Source organism: Artibeus jamaicensis, unplaced genomic scaffold (assembly GCF_021234435.1).
Source record: "Artibeus jamaicensis isolate MK-2021 breed Jamaican fruit bat unplaced genomic scaffold, CSHL_Jam_final contig_332, whole genome shotgun sequence".
In the NCBI taxonomy this organism is placed as follows: Eukaryota; Metazoa; Chordata; class Mammalia; order Chiroptera; family Phyllostomidae; genus Artibeus; species Artibeus jamaicensis.
This window is the reverse complement of record NW_026521788.1, coordinates 15,539,083-15,562,644: the sequence shown is the minus strand read 5'-3', so window position 1 is coordinate 15,562,644 and position 23,562 is coordinate 15,539,083. Positions and strand designations below refer to the sequence as shown.

Below are 23,562 nucleotides of genomic sequence, written 5' to 3'. Positions count from 1 at the left end.
GGTCTACTTGTATCTATTTGACATCCTCTCTATGAGTGTATAGAAATATCCTTTCGGTTTCTGTCTTCACCAACTTTTAGTATTATCAAACTTCTTAATATTTACCCATGTAGTGATTATAAAATATTATCTCCTTGAGGTCTTAATCTGTAAATTGAAATTTTCACATTTTATTTACCATTTGTGTTCACTTGTACAGTATGCCCGTCATTACCTTTGACCATTTTCCAGTTGGATTTCTATTGACTTACAGGAGTTCTTTATATATAATCTAGGTATTAATTATTTTTCAGTGGTAGATAATATACCTTGAATATATCCTTTTTCACATAAGTTTGTCTTATTCACTTCTCAGTGTGGGTCTTGTACATTTGCCCAGAAGTAGGGATGCCTTATGTTTATGTGGAATAACCAGTTTCCAAAGCACCCTCATAACTCTAATCTCATTTGACCCTCCCAACAACTTTTAAAAAAACAAGGTGGGTATTATTGTACTTGTTTTACAGATAAGGAGAATGAGTGGCTTGCTCAAGGTCGTAGGGCTAATAAGTCTCCAGACTCTTTGTTCCATATCCTTCTTGTGATTATATGATGCTTCAGCTCTTTCTAGATTATGGCCTATTCATTTAAGAAAATACTGCATCTCTGCTTAGTGTCTTCACTTCCATTCCATCTTTTGTTTGTATATAATTAAAAATACAGCTGTAGACTATAAGTTCAATGTAAACTCATTACTTGCAAGATAACGCATGAGTAAAGGAAGCACCAAAAGAATTTTTAATAGAATATATTAAATATAGAGAATATATATATAGAATATATCCTCTCTATATAGAATATATTCTCTATATGTAGAATATATATATCTGCAACTGGGGATTGGACCTACAATTCAGGCATGTGCCCTGACCAGGGATCAAACTGGTGCGTAAGTGTATGGGTCATTTCTAATAGCTCATATATTTCTAATGTAAGGAGAGTGTCATTCCTAGCTGGGCAGCTTCTAGGACTGCCAAGTCTAAAGGACCTCAAAGAAGCAAACTGCCCATTTGAGAGGAAAGTCACCCATGTTTTTATAAGCATGTCTCCAAAGCAACTACTTTTTAAAGGTTTTTGTGGGTCGTATGGCTGTATAATTTAATATCTACTTTGGGACAAGTAGATATTAAATCCATAGGACATTGAGACAATACATCCAAATAGGGGCTATCTCATGCATATGAAAAATATGCTTGCACTCTTTATGGAAGGAAAAGCACCAAAGGCCTTCCATGAAGAGAGGATGGAAGGGCTAATTTGGTAGATTCTTCTCAGTGTAAAAAATGACAAGCTGAAGAGGCTTCCTGATGCCTTTTCAAGGGCAAGTCAGGTTAAGCCAGAGACAATGGATTTGAAGAACCTAACAAGGACCTGGAATCTTTGGCTCTACACTTCTGGTTTTTTAAAGATTCCATACTTTCCCATTATGATTAATAACAATTCTTTAATTAAAGAGTGTTTGTGTTGGACTTTAGGGACAGCAAGAAATGGGCTCTGGGAAAATCTCTATTTTGCTGTCTGTCACCTTGGATGTTGGTGGGGAAAGAGTAAGGAAGAGGTTTTCTGCAAGAAAGAATAGACTTCTTGGGTGAGGGGAGTCTGGAATTAGAAAGAAACATTGAGGCAAAAAGAACAGACTCTGTGAAATGCCTGACACGGCATCTCACCAGCCTGATCAATAAGGCCGTGATCTGAGTGACTCCGTGTGTGAGAGAGTGCAAAGAGTGAGTAAATGCTAAGAGCAGCGTCACTTGCCACTTCGTTCTTTGGGAGTGAGACCAGGGTCTCCTAAAGACATCCTGTGTCCCCGAGCTATTTGTAGGAGCTCAGCGACTGTAGTTTTGAGTCTGCCCTCCCCGAGGGCCTTGAACAGCCCTCCGTGGGGTGCAGGCAGAAGGCTCCCCATGCAAAGGGAGTGTCTGGAAAACCACCAGCCTAAAACTCGGAGCTAGGTCAGGTGCGCTCGGGGGCGGACACTTTCCCCACAGCCCCACCCTATCGTTTCTCAGGCCCGCCCACGACCTAATCTGTGCCTTAAATGGGCCAGCGGCTCCCCACGTCCCAGTCCAGAGGTAGAACTCGGGTCCCCGAAAACGTCCCGGAGGAGGCGAGGGGCGCCGGGCGCACCCACTGCGCCTGCGCGCGCCAGCTCGGAGGTCCCCGCACCCCCTCCCCCTGCGGTCGGTACTTGGTACGACCGGGCGGTTGGTGTCCTCTGTGGCTCCAGCCAGAGGCGGGCTTTTCAAATCTTTGGCGGACTGGCACCTGCCTAGGTTGTGGCACTGGAGATGGAGGGGCTGGCCCAGCGGGGTTCCAAGCTCGGCCTGGCGGGGCTTCCCGCTCAGCAGGTGAGTGAGGAGGGGGCCCGGCTTCAAGCCTTCTCGCCGTGGTTTGGTCTCATCGTCGGGAAAGCCCCCACTCCGCGTGTCCTCGTATTCAACCGTGGCCAGAAACAAAGGGCAGCGCTAGGAGACTGTCCTTCCGAGAGTCTGATGGAACTTGGGAATCTGCACACACTCCTGTCCCCTGTCTCTTGGGGAGGAAAAAGGCCCAGAATGGGGAAGCGATGCCAGAGACGCACTGCGCGTTTCCGGGGGCACCTGTCGGCTGCCCCTCCTCACCCAAGTTTTGGACACCTGTGTCTTTGCAAGTGTAGGTGACGCAAGGTGGGTGGGATCCTCAGGACTTCCGAGAAGCCTACCCAAGGCCAACAGAGGACAGTTTGCTTATTTTACTGGATCTGATGGAAAGCACAATTACTGGAGCAATGTCTACACAGAACATAAATTTGCAGGGGTGGGTAGAAAAACAAACTTCATGCAACCTCTGAACTCTCTTCGTTTGAGAGTGGATTCTTTTTGAGTTGGTTAGAAGTTTGGTGATTTTATTTAGCCTTGTAAATGTGTTACAAACCTTTTTACTTCATATAGACCAGCATTATTTCTTGGCAAAATTAGTCATTAAAATGGCATCCTTTCCACTTTTAACTATAACTTTACGGTCTTAAAAGAAAACGATGTCTTTAATAAAAGTGGATCTTCACTTCCATTTAATCTCCACTTTCTTTTACCTACTTCTGAACTAAGTTAACCCATATGAAATAGCCAGTTTTGTAGGTCAAAACTGGCAGAATATTAGTAATTTTGTATGATCAAAAATACTATCTTTGCTTAGAAACCTGGCAAAACCTTTGTTTGGAAAGCTGTTACTTTTCCAGAATCTTAAAAACCTTAGCAGATACAAAATTATTAGGACGTCTTCAATAGCACTGTGAAAAATTAAGCAAAACAATAATCATTATGCAAAAAGTCCAGTGCCATTGGTGGTAATTTATGCTGTTTTATGCCAGCATTTTCAAACATTTCAAACATTTTGATGTAAAATACTTCTTTTCTGCCCTATCTTGTTATGTACTTTGTCCTGATAACAAAAAATCTTGATTTCTAGTGAATTGGCGATTTATGGCGCCTCTTACACTCATTTTATAGAGCTTGGTGCAGTGGTGAAAGTATATTTATTGAGTTGTGTGCAGCAGTGATATTTAGGAATGATACAAAATAGAAAAGAGGATATGGTCATAAAAGAAATTTAGCTACATGAAATTAAAATAAATATTTACATATATAAGAGCTGGATTACCACATCTACATTCTTTCTGTCTGAATCTTAGAGAAAAATTGCAAAATAGTAATAGGTTTCAACCCGACAGGAATATGGAGGGTCAAGAAGAGCATTTATACTTGACCAACACTGAATTTTTACTTGGCGTTCCTCCTTCGATGTTAATGAACTTGCCATCTAAGAGGGAGGGATGGGAAGAAAGCCTTTGCTCCACTAGTGAAGCGCATCTCCTCAAACCGTGGAGTCGTCTGTGACTACTGCCAGCACAGAACAGCAACTGTCAGCCTCGTTCGTCTCATGGCACAGGAACTATTACTAAAATTTTGCGGCATACCAGAAAAACTATTTTTTGTATAATTTTGGTTCATTCACCTTGGACAGCTATTGTTCCATTGGCTGTTGTCATTTTTTAAATCAGATAACTAAGGGAAAATAGGTCAGTTGCCCTGACTAAATAGTCAGGTATTGCATGTTCTAAAAATTCTTGTGGCGCACCGGTTGAAAATCACTGGCATAGAATATTGACTTCTTGAGTCAGATTAAAGTAAAAACCAAGTCTGCTGGCCGTGCAACCTTGAATGAGTTACCTGTCTTTTGCAAGGCCCAGTTTCCATAGTGGCAGAGTGGGTAATATGCCAGTTCCAGAAATTTGCTGGAATTTGAGAACCTCTTTAAAATATAGTACTTAGTATAGTACCTTGCACTCAGATTGTGTTTGAGAGATGAATATTTTGTTATTATCTTTTGTCCTATTTCTATGAGCAGTTGGGGCTGTCACCTACCTTTTCTTACAAATGTTTAAGCTTTTAAAATCTTCATAAATTTTGAGAAGTAATACAATCACATTGCAGAAAAGTTAATGTATACAGAAGCATGAATTTAAGAATTCTTTCTTCAATTCCGTTCCCCAGAATGATTACTTACACTTTCCAGATTTTATTCTGTATGTAAGCCATTCTTACCATTTCTTTTAGAAGAATGCCTACTGTATACATTCTTCTGCAATCTTTTATCATCTTGGTTTCTTAGCTAACATGGTTTAACTGTATCCATCAGGTGGCTGGTGGTTTCTATCTGGGTTAGTACAGTCGTCTTACCAACAACCCGACTTCATTTTTTTTAATGTCAGTGCTTAATTTGAACATTTAGGCGATTTTCTTTGCACTTCCTTTGTGCTCAGTCTAGCTCCTAAATCCTAGTGAGTTTCTGCTTCTTATGTAATCTAGATTTTTACTTTTACGTCATGTCCCTGTTTCATTTTTAGCCTTGCCTTGTCTATTTATTTTTATCAGCCAGGCTTTAATACATACAAGAGCAAGACAGTTTCATAGGCTTCTGTTGCCTTGATTGCAAGCAAACCCTTATTCAGAAAATTGAAGAAGAAATGGAAAAAGGATGGCTTTCCTCTTTACCCAATGGCCCCCAACTCCACTATTCTCTTTTTTCCTGGGGACATGCATTCAGATACTTGTAAGAGGGATGGATACAGGGACATGTGCTTCTGTCATGGGTCTTAGTCAGTCTTGACTGCCATACGGTCCAGGAAGGAGAGTGTTATTTTTAGCTTCTTACTCTTCCTTTTTGAGGTAAGCATCACCATTGAATGCCCAATGGGTGCCCTCATTACATGATCATTATTTTCACTGTGGATAGCACTAGACATCAGCTTTTACCCCGGGAGCACTTTGCATCCCTTATTAACTAAAGGCAGGTCCTTCAACTCCACGAAGTCTCTATTAGCTAGAGCCCTATCGCTTGAACAGAAAGGTATCGGTGCTGAAAGAAGTTGCATGGAGAATACCAAACTGGCTAATACAGCAGCCCTCACAGGTTTACATCCAATCATCATAAAGCAGGGGAGGCAGAGTCACAGTTAATTAAGTATGCTAATTTGGCTGGGTTAGGAATCAGCAAATTATTTCTGTAAAAGGACAGATAGTAAATATTTTCAGCTTCTTGGGCCAGACGGTCTGTTGAAATTACTCAGCTCTGCCCTTGTAGCTTGGAAGCCATAGACACTACAAACGGGTGTGACTGCGCTTCAATACAACTTTATTTACAAACACAGGCATGGGCTGGGCTGTAGTTTGCTGACCCCGGCTCGAAACGGTAGACTTACAATATTAATGTTTGGTAGATGTATTTCATTTTCATAATAAATATTTAATCTTACAAATAAGGGTTTTTTTTAATCTGACTTTACTTTTTTTCTTCTTCTGCTCCTCAAGCCTCTATAATTTAATAAAATTCTTATTAATAAATGATGAAAAGAAGGCAGTCTTCATTTACAAGATGGAAACCCTAACCAATTCTTTCATGTGGCTGTGGCCATCTACTGGTTCCTTAAGGTGGTTGCAGCTTCCCAGATTGCTGTGGCATTTCAAGTCCCGCAGTGGTTCTCTGCTCTGGATGTATATTGAGTATCAGAGGAACTTGGGGGAGAAATGCTCAGACTCCACCCTCAGAGATCCTAACTGTTTTGGAGTAGGTCATAAGCTTAGGTACCTTTTATGAGGTTTTCCTGTCTGCCTGAGGTCATTCTAATGTACGGCCAGCTTTAAGAACCACCTTGCTAGTTCAACTGGCTGCCTCACGGCAGCATTTTAAAAAGCAAAATTGAATCTAATGGTTTCAGATGGTATTTGTTTGTCTGTGAGGTGCGGGGTAAAGCTATTCATCCCAGCTTCAAGTTGCTCCCTCTGTGTACTCTCCAATTCTAGCCAGCCTGCCAGAGTGTACTCATATTTCTATAGACATATGGGTCACATAGATAGTCTTATAATTAATTACTAATTACATTAAAGAAGAATTTACTTCGGGCCTGACAAGTCATGAAAAGACGAAATGGAGCTGTTGGAGTTCAGTCATGTGTAAAGAAGGAAAACCATCAAATGCCTGCTTTTATACAGTACACCAGTTTCGAGTTATACTACAAGAGAAGATTTTTATATGTAATGTAATTACAGAAGGTAATTAAGCAGATCTGTTTTCTGCAGTGACTAGCATATTGACTGATTTGAATAGTCATCTAGTTCATCTAGTTCTCTTTGGGTAATCATTATAGGCTATTACTTTCCTAACTTTTAGCTTTTCTTTTTGAAAAGATTATCTTTTTAACATCTGGAACTTTTTAAATGTTTTTTTTTAGATCCTTGCCCAAGGACATGCTTATTGATTTTTTTACACAGAGGGGAATGGAGGGACAAAGACAGGGAGGAGAACATCCTCTGAGAGAAACATCGATCAGTTGACTCTTGTATGTACCCAGACCAGGGACCAAACCTGCAATGTAGGCAGGTGCCCTGACTGGGAATTGAACTTTCAACCTTTGGGTTTCAGGACAAGGCTCCAACCAACTGAGTGAGCCACGTCAGCCATGGCAACATTGGGAACTTCTATTATTAGATTTTTTAATCTAATTCACTTTTTAAAATTTAGATTTTGATCCAAATAAAAGGTGAATTATAGGCTTCATTTTTTACCACATAAACCAGGATGGCCATTTTATTTTAAAAATAGCTGTATTCGACCATTATTATGTGTTTGTAGTATAGTATATGATGATTTATAATTTTTAAAAAGCCACTATGAAATCAGAAAAGTCAGTTCTCAGAATTTTAATGTTAGTATGAAACTAGTATATAGAGTCAGGCCATAACAAGATCGTTGTATGGAATAAAAGACTTTCAGAACTAAAATTATTTAGTAGTTTTATGGTAACTCTTAGAACTAAAATATATCTGAACCTATACTCTAAATCTCTGTTCCAAGTAGCTAAAACTTATGATATTTCCTAAGCACAGTGCTTTCACTCCGCTGCTTCTGAGATTTTATTTACATTGCTTACCATGGCCAGTAGTCCGTTCTCTCCTGAGCCTTTGTTTGTTCAGAATCCATTTTAGAAAGTTTTTCCTTCATTAATTCTGTGTCATCAACCACAAGTTGCCGTTCTACAATACAGCTTATATAAGATGTACATGTGCTATGTTGTTCACATTAGTTATTATATTAGTTTCCCGAGGCTACCATCATAAATTACCAGAACTAGGTGGCTTAACAACAGAAATTGATTCTCTTGTAGTTCTTCTGGAGGCCAGACGCCTGAAACCAAGGGATCTGCAGGGCCCCGCTCCGCTGAAAGCTCTGGAGGAGAAAGAACCCTTCCTTTCCTTTTCCAGCTTCTGGTGGTTGCTGGCAATCCTTGGTCATCCTTGGCTTGGTCTCACTGTTCCACTCTCTGCCTCCATCTTCCCATGAAATTTTCTCTGTGTGTTTTTCTATGTCCTTACACATCATTCCTGTAAGGGCACCAGTTCTTGAATTTAGGACCCACACTAATTCATTATGACCTCGTCTTAACGAGTTACATAAGTAAACTCTGTAGCCGAATAAGGTCGCATTCTGAGGTTCCAGAGGACAGACTGTTTGGGAGACACCATTCAACCTTGTGCACTTATGGTAGGAATATATCAGGTTTCTTGCCTTTGTTTCTGTTCTTTTTATCCAATAGCTTGTAAAGACTTCCAAATAAAGCAAGAAATGGTTTTGCAAAGAGCTTTTCAAAATAGCTCTATTTTTTATACTGTAGTACATGAACTTTGTTACTTTCCCAATGTGGTATAAAACTATAATGATATCGAGTACATTTACCTACTGGGGTAAAAAGAAGTGTTATAATTTTGTATTTTTGCTATTTTTAAAAAATGCTTTTCTCTCTTTTTTTAAGGACTGTAGCATTCAAGAAAAAATAGCTTTAGAAATTCGGATGCGGCAAGGAATATGGAAACTCCTCTCTCTGAGCACTCAGAAAGACCAGATTTTACATGCGGTGAAGAATCTCATGGTGTGCAATGCTCGAATAATGGCTTACACATCCGAGCTGCAGAAATTAGAAGAGCGGATTGCAAGTCAAAGTGGAAGAGGGTTAGTGGCATAGTTTACTTACGGTGCACTTAAACATTTGCATTAAAAACATGATATAATTTAACCTTAAGGTCAAATGTCAAATCAGCAAAGCCTTTAAAGAATAAGTATCCTGAAATAGTCTCTGATCCCATAAACATTGTGACAGTAGAGCTCAGGGTAAACTTACTGTGAAGCAGCATGTTTCACAGGGCAGTTTGGTTGTGCTCAGTACTTCCAGATTGTAAAATTAAGTGGTTGAAAAGCAAGAACCTACAGAATATTTTAAGAAGGACCAAGAATAATAGTTGAGTAAAAAGAAATGTAAAGTAAAGGAAAAACTAGTGGCTTAAAACTATGCTAACAAAGAAGGTACTAGCCGAGAATAATGGAAACTTAGGTGTATAAATGGAAATCAGTGGACAGCACAATCAAAATGATATAAAATCTTATAAATGGAAGGGAACTTAAAAATCTGCTAGCGTATTCTCTTCATTTGGTGAATAGAAGTCTTAGGCAAGAAACTTACTAAAACGTGTAACTAGCTCGTGGCAGAAGCTAATGAGTGGTGAGTTAGGATTGCTGAGTAACTTCTGTGTCTTGTTCTCTGTCACTTCAGGACACACTTTGGGATCAGGTCTAGGATTTGTGTATGAAATTTATATCAGATCCTATTTGCAGTGCCAGGTCTTACTGGGGCCCAAGAATTGACTCAGCTTAGTGGCTAGATGTTGATTTTTTTAATACATAAATGGTCTCACATTACTCACTGATGACCAGTCTCAAAGATCTAGCATGGGTAAACATTTCTTTTTAGACATTAGTGGCCTTTGGTCTGTTCACAGAACCATCTTACATTTTTGAAAAGTAAGGTAAAATAGAGATCATAGAAAGAGGTTTTTGTAAAAATAAAATGTTGATGAGATTGTGACACAATAAGCCTTGTGTATAAAGTAGCTAACGTTTGTTAGCTGTATTTCCTCAGGATAGCTATTTAATCTTTGTGCCTCATTTTCTTCATTACAGTTGGCATGAGAATATTTACATTTGAAAATCAAGATTATATATAAAACCTATTTTAATACCTTTTACATAATTAGTACTCAACAGATGTCAAATGATTTTTATTATTTTTTATCCCTGGCATTATATAGTGAGGTTATTCCACTATCATAATATAGGAAAATAATTTTCAGACAAGATCAGGCACATTTAGGGTGGTATCGCCATAGACAAGGACAATAATTTTCAAGTATACATGGCATACACTGGTTTAAGTCAGCACTTCTCAAACCAGGTCACATTTATCACTGAGGGTACAGGATTCTATGCCAGGAGATATGCAAAGCCATAGAATAAATATGGCATACCTTCTTATTACATGAATTTTAAGGTGAAGCATGAGAAATTTAGAATTGTGGCATAGTTTGGGGTTTTTGTACTCATGGGGATGGGTGTGTGTTCTTTTCCCCAGGCTTTATAAGGGTATTTTATCAAGGAAATATATTTCAGTGGAAAAGTTTAAGAAGCACTGGTGTATACAGTGTGAGACTAAATATTTTATCATCTCTCACAGTTATATAGAATATTCATCTGGGAACCATATCTGTCCTCCAAATTTATGTTTTTTAAGTATCTATGGGAGATATATTCTGACACCCCTCCCATGTAATGCCTGAAACTGTGGATAGTACCAAACCCTGTTCAGTTTATTTAATTCTGCTGTAAATGTGGCAACAGCTGCTTCATCTGCAGACGCAGCCTCCCCAGTAATTTATATATTTTTCAGCCCACAACTGTTCCTGAATCTATATAACCATCCCCTGTTTTTACAGTAAATGGCTTTGTGTCATTTGTTTTGGGGGATCCCTTGCTAAAGTCCTCATACAGGCTCCATGCTACCCGGAGTAATACATTGCCCTTGATTGGGACAGGTTTTCTGTTCATTTCTTCTACCCACAAATTTAATGCCTTGTTCATCTTAACTAAACACTTTCTGTGTATTGCGCCACGGCTACAATGTTTTTTTAATGTTTTAAATCCTCACCTGAGGATATGTTTATTGATTTTAGAGAGAGGTGAAGGGGGAGAGAAAGAAACATCCATGTGAGAGAAAAACATCGATCAGTTGCCTCTTCCTGCACACGCCCCTACCAGTTATCAAACCCACATTTAGGTATGTGCCCTGACCAGGGATCGAACCCACGACCTTTTGGTATACCAGGACAGCGCTCCAGTCAAGTGAGCCACCTGGCCAGGGCTGTGACTGTAACTTTTGCAGTTTGGGCACAACTGATGGTCTAGCACAAATTTCCTTTTCCGTCTTCAAAATTTCATGGATAGAGTTGTTCCGACTACAGTTCTTGGTAACTTCAGCACACAGCTTTTTTCTTGCCTATTAAGTTGAGAACTTCTACTTTTGCTGTGGCATATCCAAATTGCCAGACCACTACTATTGTGTATTGGGGCCATTAAGTAAAATAAAAGTTACTTGAACATAAGCGCCGTGATACCGTGACAGTTGATCTGATCACTGAGGTGACTAGTTAGTGACTAACGGGCAGGTAGGGTTTAACAGAGTGGATATGCTGGACAAGGAATGAGTGATATTCCAGCAGGGACAGAGTAGGATGGCATCAGATTTCATCACACCACTCGGAAATGCATGCAGTTTAAAACTTATGAATTGTTCATTCTAGAATTTTTCATTTAATATTTTGGACTGCAGTTGACTATGGATAACAAATTGTGAGAAGCAAAACCGTGGATAAGAGGAACGTACTGTAAAATGAATTGTGAGTTGGTCATTTTCTCAACTTGGCTGTATGACTTTTCTGAAGTTACTGACTTATAAAAATGTTAAATAAGGCCCAGGCCAGGTAGCTCAGTTGGTTAGAGCATTGTTCTGATACGCCAACGTTGCGGAATTCAATCTCTGGTCAAGGTACATACAAGAAGCAACTAGTGAATGCATTAATAAGTGGAACAACAAATTGATGTTTCTCTCTCTCTCTCCCCCTACCTCTCTCTACAAAATAAATCAATCAATAAAAAATTTTTTAAACGTTAAATAAGTTGAATTCCTGTTGGATTTATATAAGAAAGATAGAAAAAATATTTTGGACTCTCAAATGAAGATGTAATGATTTTTAGCTCCTCTACTGGTTATCTTTGATAGATGAAAATAGCTTTGATGCTACACACATTTATTTTTCATCATTCATATAAAAACATTGTCTCCCTTAATTATTGAATTATTTTCATCTTTTAGAAAATCTGGGTATTCTATATTCATTTTTTGTTTATGACTTCATTTTATCATGTGCAGATATAACCTGAGTTCACAGACCAAATATAACTGGAAAGGTAGTTCTCGCCTTCTTATTACATAAAAATGATCCAAAGATTAATGAGAGTCTAACAGTAGGGTTTTGTTCCTTGAAGAAAATTATGTAGTCAATCAACTATTTGATTGACTCAACTATTTGATTGACTCAATCAATCAAATTTGATTAGTCAATCAATTATTTACCAATATCTACTACTTATAGAACACTTACTAAGTACTTTGCTAGTATATCCAAATCTAAAAAAAAGGATTTGTCAAAATATGGGGACATATGAATATTCAACAGTCAAATATTTTTTCTTTTAAGCCATAGAAGTGTGTTCCTTAGCTTGGTTTTAATAGTCTTCAAAGTAGAAAAGTGCCCTGTTTTCATATTGCTACCAGAGTTAAAATAGCATTTTAATGAGTCTACTAACACTAGCCTACCTTCTCTAAAATTGTATGATAAAATGTAAAAAGAAAAATACAAATAATACATCTTGACCTTTAAAAAGAGGAATCAGATCAGTAAGAAATGGTATAGTTAAGAAAGGTTTAATGGAAGAATTGGGCCTGAAGCTTCTAGATCGTGGAATCTAGATCTAGATAGAGTCTGGTCAGGTAAGTAGGGGAAGGAAGCATTCCAAAAAAGGAAGATAACAAAATAAAAGCTGAGGGTGGAAGATGAGCCTGAATTATTCAAGAGCAATGAAAAGTTATGTTTGGTTGAGGTTAAAGATCAAGCCCAAGTTGAAAAGGAAGGGGGGGTGTGGTAGGAAGATTCAAGAACATTTGGAATGCTGGGAAGTTCATTGGTGCTGACAGCCTTTCTAGGTGCCAGACTTTGTGCTAAGTGTTCACAAATGCCACCTTATGAACTGAGAGACATATAAGCCTATTTATTAAATAAATATTCAGAAACTAGGTCTTAGAAATATTAGGTAACTGTTTCAAAGGGCACAGAGTGACTCTGGCCAGGATGTGAACCCCGATGACATGAGCATCCCTCACCCGCCAAGAAGAAGCCCATGGATTTTGTACTACCCCAAGCTGCCCTAGGAGTTCTTACAGGACTTTACATTTATTTCATTGTTTATCCTTTATTGTTTTATTTTCTGCAAGAAAGAGACATCATGAAATGGATATTTGGGAAGGTTATCTTGTAGTAGACTATTGAAAAGGATGGTGAAGAAAAATAATTGAAATAACCAATATTTAGGAAATATGTGTAAGAATAAGGCACACATAAAAGTGATCAAATAGTAACTTTTGATGAAAGAATTCAGGAGATCAGAACAGTGCCTGAATTTTGTGTTTTTCTAATAAATCTTCACTCAGAGTTCTCTCAATTTATTAAAATAAGCAGATATTTTCACTTCATTTTACAGCTTTTTAAAATCAGGATTCCAGGAAAGAATTAAGCCCTAATACCCCAAGTCATGCATTGCATACAGTGACTTCACTTTTGTGTATCTAGAATAGTGCTAATTTGGTGTCATTCTTGGGAAAATTGAGAAAATAGTCATTCTTTGGTTTAGATGAGGAACCTCCCATTGAGCAATCAGTTATATAGTCGTATCATTTATATTTTTAGAACTACATATCTGAGAATATCAGTAACTGGTCAAATGTCCTAATACCATAATGTCCTAATTATATAGCAAAAGCTTGTTCTAATTAATTGCACATAGTTATGAAACACCTTATGGTATATAACACCTATTTTTTATGCCTAAATATGCAAAAGATACCCAGGTTTGTGTACAACTCACAATAGTGTCAAGATGAGTAAAAAAAGTGGGGTATGGGAAGCTTTCTAGGTTGAGTGAACTGTAGATCATTTGGGCAAGGGGTGGAACACAGTTTACTCTCTCATTGTAGGTGACAGGATTGCTTAGTTAAGATTGCTCGAGGCAAACTGTCAGTTCGCTAGTCTTTTGACTGGTTCATTCCCTTTTCCCTGCTTGTTATAGCCAGGTTATCTACTTACAAGACTGCTTACATCAGTCCTCTTTAAAAAAAAAGCAGCTAATGATTTCTATTTACTAAAATGCTTTAGATAGTCATTACATTGCAGGGTCTTTGTGGTCTGATTTCAAACTACTTTCATTGTCTTCTCTCTCCAATTTCTACTTTACAAATTCATATCTAGCCAAATGCTAGATATCTATCCCTTAAACAGTTCTTGAATTTTCTTGTCTCCAGTGCCATTGCTTATACTGACACTCCCTGTCTTTCATTTCCACTGAATAAGACATCTTTTGTTTTGTATCCTTAGTTTCTTTGGTGGCTCTGTTTAGAAAATGATCATTTCTTTTTTCTCCTTTGGTGGAGTGGATAATATTTTCATACTAACCTTGTACTTGTATCTCCACCTTCGTTTTAGCCTTTGAGCTGCAATTAAACATGTATAATGTTTGCTATCCACCTTTTCGTTGTACTTCCCCAAATCATTGCTTGTTAAAGGAAGCTCAGGAGCTAGTTAGTAGATTACTCAAAATGAGTGCATTTTTCTTTTCCTTCTTTCGTGTTTACTTTTCTTTAGTTTTGGTACTTAAAGGGCCACATGGCCGGATGCAGATCCTTGGCAAACACCTTTCCTTGAGTTTCTTGAAATCCTTGCTCCATCCTTGTCTTGTTGTCAACAAATACAATGTCTGATTATTTTTCCTTTGTAAAGGACTTTAAGCTACACTGTGTTTTGTTCCTTCGTAAATACTCAGGTTCCCTCCCTCCCTCCCTCCCTCCCTTCCTTCCTTCTTTCCTTCCCAGAGGCTGAAAATAGATTTCTTTATCTTGAAGTCTGATAATTTTACTGGAAGATGTCTAAGGCTGAGCATTTTGATTTACTCAGGACCCTTTCAATATGTAGTTCAATTATTTTATTTTCAGAAAGTTTTTCTCAAGTTAAAACCTCCAGAATAAAGCATCAGTTTTATCTTATTATTTTGCTTTTCTTATTTAAGGACTCCAAATGCACAAAATTTGGGTTTTCTTTGCTTGTCTTTTATGTCTATCACTTTCTCTTTAATAGTTTTAAGCTCTTTATTTCATTTTTAAAAATTTCTCATTCACCATGTACTTTCATTTGTACACTAATTTGTGTGCTTTCAGTTTTATCTCTTTGTCCTTAGGCACTTTGTATATTTATTTCAGAAATGATTTTTTCTAATTTTTCTTTGGCCCTTCATTTTTTTCTTCTTTTTACATTACATTTGCTTTACTAGTCTTAATTTTAACCTTGAATTTTTTTCATATTTGAGTAGCTTATTTAACTGTATTTAATTTATTTTGGATTATCGTGTTACAGTTTTTATTCCTTATTTTTTGAAGAGTGGGTGTAGAGTATTTTTATCAGCTGAAGCATTGTGCTTCTTTCTACCTTCATTTTATAGTAGCTTTCTACAGCTGTCTGGATTCCTTTTTTTGTCCCTAATTTTTGTGAAATATGTAGGATGCAGGATTTTTCAGGGCCAAGTCAAATGATTGGGGTGGAGAGGGCACTGATGTGGAAGGGTTTACTTGGTTTCTTTGTTCAAGAGTATTTTCTATTTTGGGGACTGTGAAGAGCAATTTCTTTAATAAATGGTGCCCTTTGGGATGTGGGGTGGTTGGGTGGTAAGTCGGTTTTCTGATCTTTTGATGGTACAGTGGTACCTACTCATCATTAACCATTCCAGAGCGCATGACAAGTGCAGAAACTGATGAGTATCGAGCAAACGTTGAGCGTTGAAACACGTTTTTCTCGTCAAAATGCAACAAGTGCCGGTTTGACGAGTTCCAAAGCCAACGAGTGCCGGGATATGACTATGTTTTGTCTCTTGGGGTTTTTAACTTCATTTGCTGTGTCTCCATTTTTTGTCACAGCCCAGCCTTCAAAGGGTAGAGACAGACAGCTTCCCCCAGCTATGTCTGTCTCCACAAGACTAACATCTTCTGAACCAGAATCTTTTGGAGCTGCTTCCTTTCAACTCTCCAGGGACCAGGGCTGTGGTGTCCACCACGTCCATTCTCTTTTCTTTTAGGGGAGATCACAAGCTGATACTGTGTTTTGCAGTGTGTACCTGACTCTTTACTTGGGTAAGGCCTCCAGGAGCTGGGTTTAATGGTTTCAGTTGTTAATTTTCCCATAGTAGTCTCTATTTTCTAGTTATGCTATAGATGTGGATGATAGGTGATTTTGTTTGCTTTCCTTGTGCACCTGAAAGCTTTTGTAGGATGCCTGAAGAGACTGTGATTTCAGTGGCTACCATTATCTTACAGAAACTGGGAAGTCATACTCTGACCACTAACGAATGTTTTAGTGCTTCTCTCACATAGGCTCCACTTTAAATAAACACTGAAGCCCAAAATATAAACACAAAGTAATCTTTGCATTTGTGTAATGTCTTCGAGAATGATATAGAATACATGTATTATTCCATTCAGTAGCTTTGAGGTAGGTAGTTATTTCCTCTATTTTACAGAGGAGGGTGCTGAGGCTGAGAGGTTAGCAGCAACTCATTAACATAGCTCATTACTGATGGGTAACAGTCGACCCTGAGACTTTATTGTCTGAATCTACTGCCTGCTCCATCAAAATGATTATGTCTTATTTCACTTCATTCAATATTTACTAAACATGTATGGATTGCCTTAGAATGTACTGTATATACTAGGCCCTGGTGATTCAGCAGCGAACAAAACAGATCAAAAGAAAGCCCCATTCTTACAAAGCTTACGGCAGTGATATTCTCCCCTTGCTGCCACTCTCCAATCTAACTTTGTTTTAACTTGTGAAATACTCTATTTGAATTTTTAAAAATAATACTAGTCAAAGTCACGTATAGAACGTAAATATGTGTATCACTTACCATTGTTGTAATGGTAATTTACAGTGATTTTAATAATGCCACAATAGCTAATTTCTTAGACTGTAGTTGCTTATGTACTGTAATAAAAAAAGGAAAAAGTATAGGTTGCAAGAGAAAATTCTACACTGCTGGTATTTCTGTAATAAAACACAATATAGCTTAAAGACATTACTGATTTTATTTTGTAAACTTTGCATTATTTAGTGTCTTTTGAAAGCATTTATGTCAAGGTTTGAAATAGAAAACTCATCCTCTCAATTTAAGATACTTCGAGGGTATTAATTTTCTACTACAGAGTGTTAGAATGGTTTAAAATTCCCTATTAAGCATTTCAGAGTGTTACAGTTTTTCACTGATTTGCATTGGAGGTGAAGAATTTTATAACCTGCTTTCAAATAATAGAATCCCATTTAGAATTCTTTTACTACTTCATTAAGAAAATATAAAATGCTTTTTATCATTGTGCTATTTCTCATTATAGCTTGTTAATTTTGGCAAAGAAATGTTGTTTTACATTCCCACGTGGAACAATATAAAATAGGGTAATCTGTAGTTACTGGGTCAATTTTAACACAGATTTTTGAGCGACAAAGTAGCTGATTGGCACCCTCTGTTGGTCATTTTATTTACCTACATGCAGTAGTATAATAAAGATAAAAGTTTGTCTTTTATATTTTTCTGTGCCCTTTAAATTAGCATTACAAGTCTCAGCAAAATAATACACTAAATTGGGTTTCTAAGAATAAGGTACACTATTATTTAGCTGTGCTTTTATTTGAATAATTTTGTGGTTATTTGCTTTTTCCTCAGGCTGGCTCTCTAATTATAGCATTTAGAATTGGCATTAACATTGCAGATTTTCAAACAAGTATTTAACTGTAGCAAACTATTAGCTACAGTAGCACATTATTAAACAGATAATGTTTAACAATTTTATTGTCAATTTGGATTAATTAGAAAATATCACATTTTAGCGCCGTAAATAACAATTTGAGGAGTTATTTGAATTGAAAATAATTCAAGCTTCAGAAAAATGAGGCTAAATTACTTTGGTTCCTCTCTAATTTTTTTAAACAACAGGCTTAATTGTTCTGTAAGATTATATAGTTAATTGGATTTATGCTATAGTTTGACAATATTTGTATAATAGTTTTGTTGATTGGTCCTAGAAATGCCAATGCAAGTCATTTATAATTATAGGGAAGAAAGCTGTACTTTGCCAGGTGGTTGAATAGTTGAGAAGAGAAAATTTTTTTTGGTAAATATTCAAGTCTACTTTTGGTCGCTCTAGTATTTCAGAATATTACTTGTCTGCCAAAGCCTCAAGTTTAATCCAATTTAATAATAGCTAATGGATCTAAACTTGAGCGACCTATTCCGTAACACTCAAGTTACTTACCATATTAGAGTTTCCTTATATTTTTCATTGAAATAAGTATTTTAAGAATTTATATTATGTACTGCTCACATAGAAGGTATTTGCAGAAATATTACTTACAAACGCCAACCAGCTCTATTTGTATTTGTATTCCTTGTTCCAATTTGAGAAAGTTGAGATTTGTGTTTGATTTCTAGCGGGCCTGTCAGTATGTTATCGTCACCAAAGCGTAGTAGACTGTTCAGCTGGATTCCCCACTCTATGATGGATTAATAAACAAGTTAGTGTTCTTCAGCATGACAAACTAAACTTTAGTATAAAATGTTGAACTTGACTCTTTCTTAAATTTCTGATTCAATAAAGCATGAGTGTGAAATAATCACTGAGGAGTTTTTTTAATTTCATTCAGTGAATTCTGTATTTTAACTCAAATACTGGTGTGTTTGCAAAGTAATTAGATCGGATTCTGCGAACGTATGTCTTTAAGTCTGCTGCATTACTTTAGTTATACCTAATATGCGAGTGTGTAAATACCATGTAAATGTCCCATATGAGTTTATCACCTTAAATACATTAGTAAATTATTGGGTTGGCCAAAAAGTCTGTATGGTTTTTTTTTCTGTAAAATAAATTATATATTTTTCATTTTCACCAATAACTTTATTGATTTGACTATTTTGAGTATGTGACATGTGTAGTATAACATTGATTATTCTGAATTAATGTCTCAATTTGATCATTGTCCACAATTGGTCTATCTGACCATGAAGCATTGTCCAGTAAGAAATTGCCAAAATGAAAGTCCACAGACCACTTTTTTAAAAGATTTTATTTATTTATCTTTAGAGGGGAAGGGAAGGAGAGAGGGAGAGAAAAATATCAGTGTATGGTTGCTTCTCGTGCGTCCCCTGCTGGGAACTGGCCTGCAACCCAGGCATCGAACTGCAATCCTGTGGTTCGCAGGCCCGTGCTCAATCCAACGAGCTACACCAGCCAGGGCTACAACCCACTTTTGACATGTTTGATCAGTCACAGCACCTTCTCCACACACTGCACAAACCTTTTTTCACATTTCATTTACTCTTTTACCTTTCTTGAAGTAATAAAGCATAATATGCCAAAAATATAATGTATTTTCTTCCATCTTCAATATTAAAATGGCTACATAAAAAATCACCAATTTTGATAAGTTTTTTAATGCATGCTGATATGAAAGCTGTCACAATACAGTCTAACAAAATTGTTTCAAATGAAGTTAAAGACAACTAAGTGCTAGTAGAGCCATCTTACGGAAAAAATAAATGAAATTCTGCCCAACCCAATATTTTAGCTCATTTGAAATACACTTCACATGTAATACTTATGTGCTTAACCCAGTAAGAGAGTAAATGAAAATAGTAGGTTGATATATTTTATTTTCACATTTGGACACATGATAATGAATATATGCAATTTAAAAAATATATTTTATTTATTCATTTTTTTAGAGAGAGGGGAAGGGAAGGAGAAAGAGTGGGGGAGAAACATCAATGTGTGGTTGCCTTTCATGTGTCCCCTACTGGGGACCTGGCCTGCAACCCAGGCATGTGCCCTGACTGGGAATCGAACCGGTAACCCTTTGCTTCACAGGCCTGCGCTCAATCCACCGAGCTACACCAGCCAGGGCTATGTGCAATCTTTTAACAAGCCCCCTGAATGACATGCAGTGAGATGGTGTCATACTCTTTTGCAAATTGGTTAGATGCACTTCAAACTCCCACCCAGTCTTTCTCTAAAAGCCTCTTAGAAAATCAAACAGTAGTCAAATGAAAAGTTTCTATCTTATATGTACTTAAAGTACCTAATTAAGTTAGCTAACAGTTAACTGGCTATCCAATTTAAATAAAGACCGCCCCCCCAAAAAGTGCTAAGAAGAATACTCTTGGAAGTACTGCTCTAGAAATGGAATGCTAATCTCTAAATGCAGGATATTAAGAAATAGGATATTGGAGAAATGTGAAAGGGAGGGATTGATTTGGTCTAGTAGTAGGTAATTATTTTAAAAGATTTAAAAAGATTTTAAAAAATGGTAATAGTGTATTTATTTTATTTTATTTTTTTGTAATAGTAAATTCTCAAGTCAGACCCGGATATGTTTTATATCCCAAGAATTTCCTTTGAAACTGTTTTCTGTTGTCATGATAATATTTTCCTCTCCACAGAGCCATCCCTTCCTTTTCCACCTTAGTTAATTTTAGTTTGTTGGAATTTCAAGGAAATAAATTATTGTCTTACTGCATATAAATATAGAACAGAGTTACTTTGATACTTGTTATATTTTATGAGATAAGATACTCTTGGGCAAAAATTTATGATTGGAACGTTCATTAACTTTTTTGGGCAAGCTAGAGATATATTTTATGAAATGGTGATTCGAGGTATTACACTTCCTGGGATGTGGGCAAATATTATAAATATCGTTTATAAATGTAAGGAATAACAAAAGGCTTTCTCATTGCATAGTAAACCAGTATGTAGCCACCAGGGAAGGTAAAGCTTTTATGAAAAATCAAAGAGAATAACTCTCTTTGTTTCCTTTAAAACCAGTTAGCTGTTGACTAAACATCTTAACATTTGAGTCAAGTTCTAGTTCATATTAACTAGAAATCATTATTATTCATGGATAAGTGCTTGCTTTTAATATTTAGACATTTTGTGAAAGGTTGTTCAAACAATTGCTTACTAGAAAAGATCTTTTTTTCATTAGGTGTTTTCCTTTCGACAGTGATGTGAACTTTGAAAGTAAAGAACGAACAGCGTGTAAAGGAAAGATTGCCATATCAGGTATGTGATAGATAGGTTATTTTTATGCTGCTGAACAAATTCTGTAAAGTAACATTCCAGAGCTGGTACGGTTTTTAAAATTTTCTGTGCCTATTCTCTTCATTTTCTTCTGCATTTATCTCTATCAAAATAATTTGTAAATACTTATCATTATGCTCTACAAATAAGAAGAATTTTACAAACAATTTGAGAAACCCATTTCATACATATTACATATATTATGTAATTTTCTTCTCAGTGCAGTTTTATGAAATATGTAGGGTAGTTCTCTTTTTTATAAACTCAAAGGTTAAATGACTTCCTGTAAGCGTTTGAGTTGGGCTGCAGACTCAAATCTTTTGCCTCTCCACTCTTTCTGCTCAAAAGTTTCAATGTTTTTAATGTTTATCTAGGCTAGAAGTTCCATGAGGGTTGAACTGTTTGTTTCGTTCATCACTGTATACCCAGAAGTAACACAGTGCTTGCACATAGTAATTACCCAGTGAGTATTGATTGGATGGATGACTTCTTCATGCCTGTAGGATAAAGACCAAACATTTCCCCCCAGAGTTTTCTGTTCTGATCCAACTATTTTTCTAACTATATTTTTTACTATTTCTATACATAAGCTGTCTGCTTTAGCAAGACATTTCTCTCTCTGTTCCACCTGCGCACCCCATGCTTCTGACACCCAGTTAGCTCTTGAAATAACTGTGTTGTCTTCAGGATCTGTTTGCTCATCTATAAAGTCCTCCCTGTTATCCCAGCTAGAAATGATGCTTCTCCTCTGAATTCCTAATACAGTTAAGAGACTCTTTACCACTAGATGGCACTTACGCTGTGTTGTCTCAGTTTCTCCAAAGTGTTAAAGCTAAAGACAATGGCTTGCAGATGTCATAGATTGAAGTGAACACATGGCTGACTTGTTTGTATGCTAGTTAGATAATGCACCTTGTACAAAGACCGGAAACAGCAGGCCTCCATTGGTCCTTAAGTAATAATTGAGTTGCGTCATTGGCCAAAAGCCTTATTTTCTTAGCTCTAGGGACCCTGCTGCTGCATTTCAGGCCCTTTCACGCCAGGGATATTTTTTAGAAATGTCCTTATGTGTAAACAAAAATTCTCATAGAGGAAGGACAGACCTGAATTTCACAAAGGACATAATTATCCTGAATCAGAGGAATTGCCCTCACCAAAAATTCATCAGAAAAAAACCGAACTATGTAAAGATTTGTTGCTTGTTTTATATTTATTTATATTTTCATCTTTCTAATTATAAGACTAGAATAAAATGTCTTATGCCTCTTATATCCTTTTGATGCTGAACACAATACTTTTACATACTAGTTGGTCACTATATTAATGTATTTTAATGTGATAGATAAAATATTATAGATCTTTAAAGGAGATTTTCTAAAAATACTTAAACATAATCCTTTACTTCTTGCTTCCAATGTAGTATTAAGCACACAACTTAGATACGTTAAATTGCTATTGAACGCTCAAATGATGAAATAGAGTTAACATCTGTTGTCATTCGATAATAGTTTATTGACTGCAGCAATTCATGAAATTAGCGTTAACTGTACATTTAGAAGAGTGCTTAAGTAAAAGCATTTAAAGTAAGAGGAAACACCATTTTCTTGACCGCAGATACTCAAGTATAGAAATTAAACTTATTTCTTCATACGTTCCTTTTTTTCCAAAAGACTAGTTTAAATTCAATTAAGGAACTGAAAGTATCTGAAAATGGGATGCATGTATAATCTTTGCTTAGACAATTATACCTTGTCTGTATATTTGTAAAAAATAAAAATTGAAAATGAATTCACCCTTTCTTTTTTTAATAATATTTCTGAGATTACATCAATTATCAGGAGATAGCTGGGTTTTCATTTCCAGCTTCACCACTCACGGGGTAGATTGTTATAAAAGTAAAAAGAATACTTGAGGTTTATTGTGATTATTTGCTTAACATCAAATAAGTACATTGTGTTAAAGTTGTCTGAGCTTACTCACTGACTACTAATTCAGTGACTAAAGCCAAATCAGTTCACAAGTGCTTCAGTTTTTATTTTTGAAAATTATGATACACTTGTAGGGCCTGATAGCATCAAGTTAGCGATCCTATTTAATAGACTCTTTCAGTTTTCCATTAAAATGACAATGAAAACAAAAAAAAAGACAAAGGTCACAGCACTGTAAACTAAAACTGAGTCAGCCATTTTCCAGAATCAGAAAGGAATTTCTACTATTTGAACCTGAATTAAGGAACATAGTCGGTGGTTCATACATGTTTTGTCCTCTGACACTACTTGACTACCCGGGACATGGACGCGCCCACCTTCTGTTGCAGATCTAACATAAGCAGGCATGGGTGAAGGCAAGAGGGGCCCACAAGCTGTGGTAACCAGCAAAGGAAGTCAGGGTCCATGTTCCTCTTAAGACAGTGTAAATAGTTAATACCACCCTAATAGAACAAGAACAGCTGTGAACAAGAACAGTTGTGAAATGAAATGAGTCAGCAATTGTGGTCAAGTAAGATGCAGGCTCTTTGACAGGACAACAGCCAAGTCATAATTACAAAACAATAAAAGCAATCCCATTAAAAGCAAGAACAAAATAATGTCTATTGTATC

The 23,562-nt window shown here is 36.7% G+C and overlaps 1 protein-coding gene across 2 annotated transcripts in view; it reads left to right on the top strand.

The window, feature by feature from the left end:
• Window positions 1–2,123: 2,123 nt before the first annotated feature.
• Window positions 2,124–23,562, top strand: part of RTKN2 (rhotekin 2) — a 71,535-nt gene continuing 50,096 nt past the window's right edge. Inside the window, exons 1-3 of one of the 2 annotated variants that reach the window (XM_037153989.2) lie at window positions 2,124–2,387; window positions 8,387–8,583; window positions 20,886–20,944. In XM_037153989.2, coding sequence (XP_037009884.2) covers window positions 2,328–2,387; window positions 8,387–8,583; window positions 20,886–20,944 — 316 coding nt within the window. In that variant the 5' untranslated portion in view covers window positions 2,124–2,327. Of the gene's footprint in view, window positions 2,388–8,386; window positions 8,584–20,867; window positions 20,945–23,562 lie in introns of both variants that reach the window. The other variant, XM_053663820.1, reaches the window with a different exon arrangement.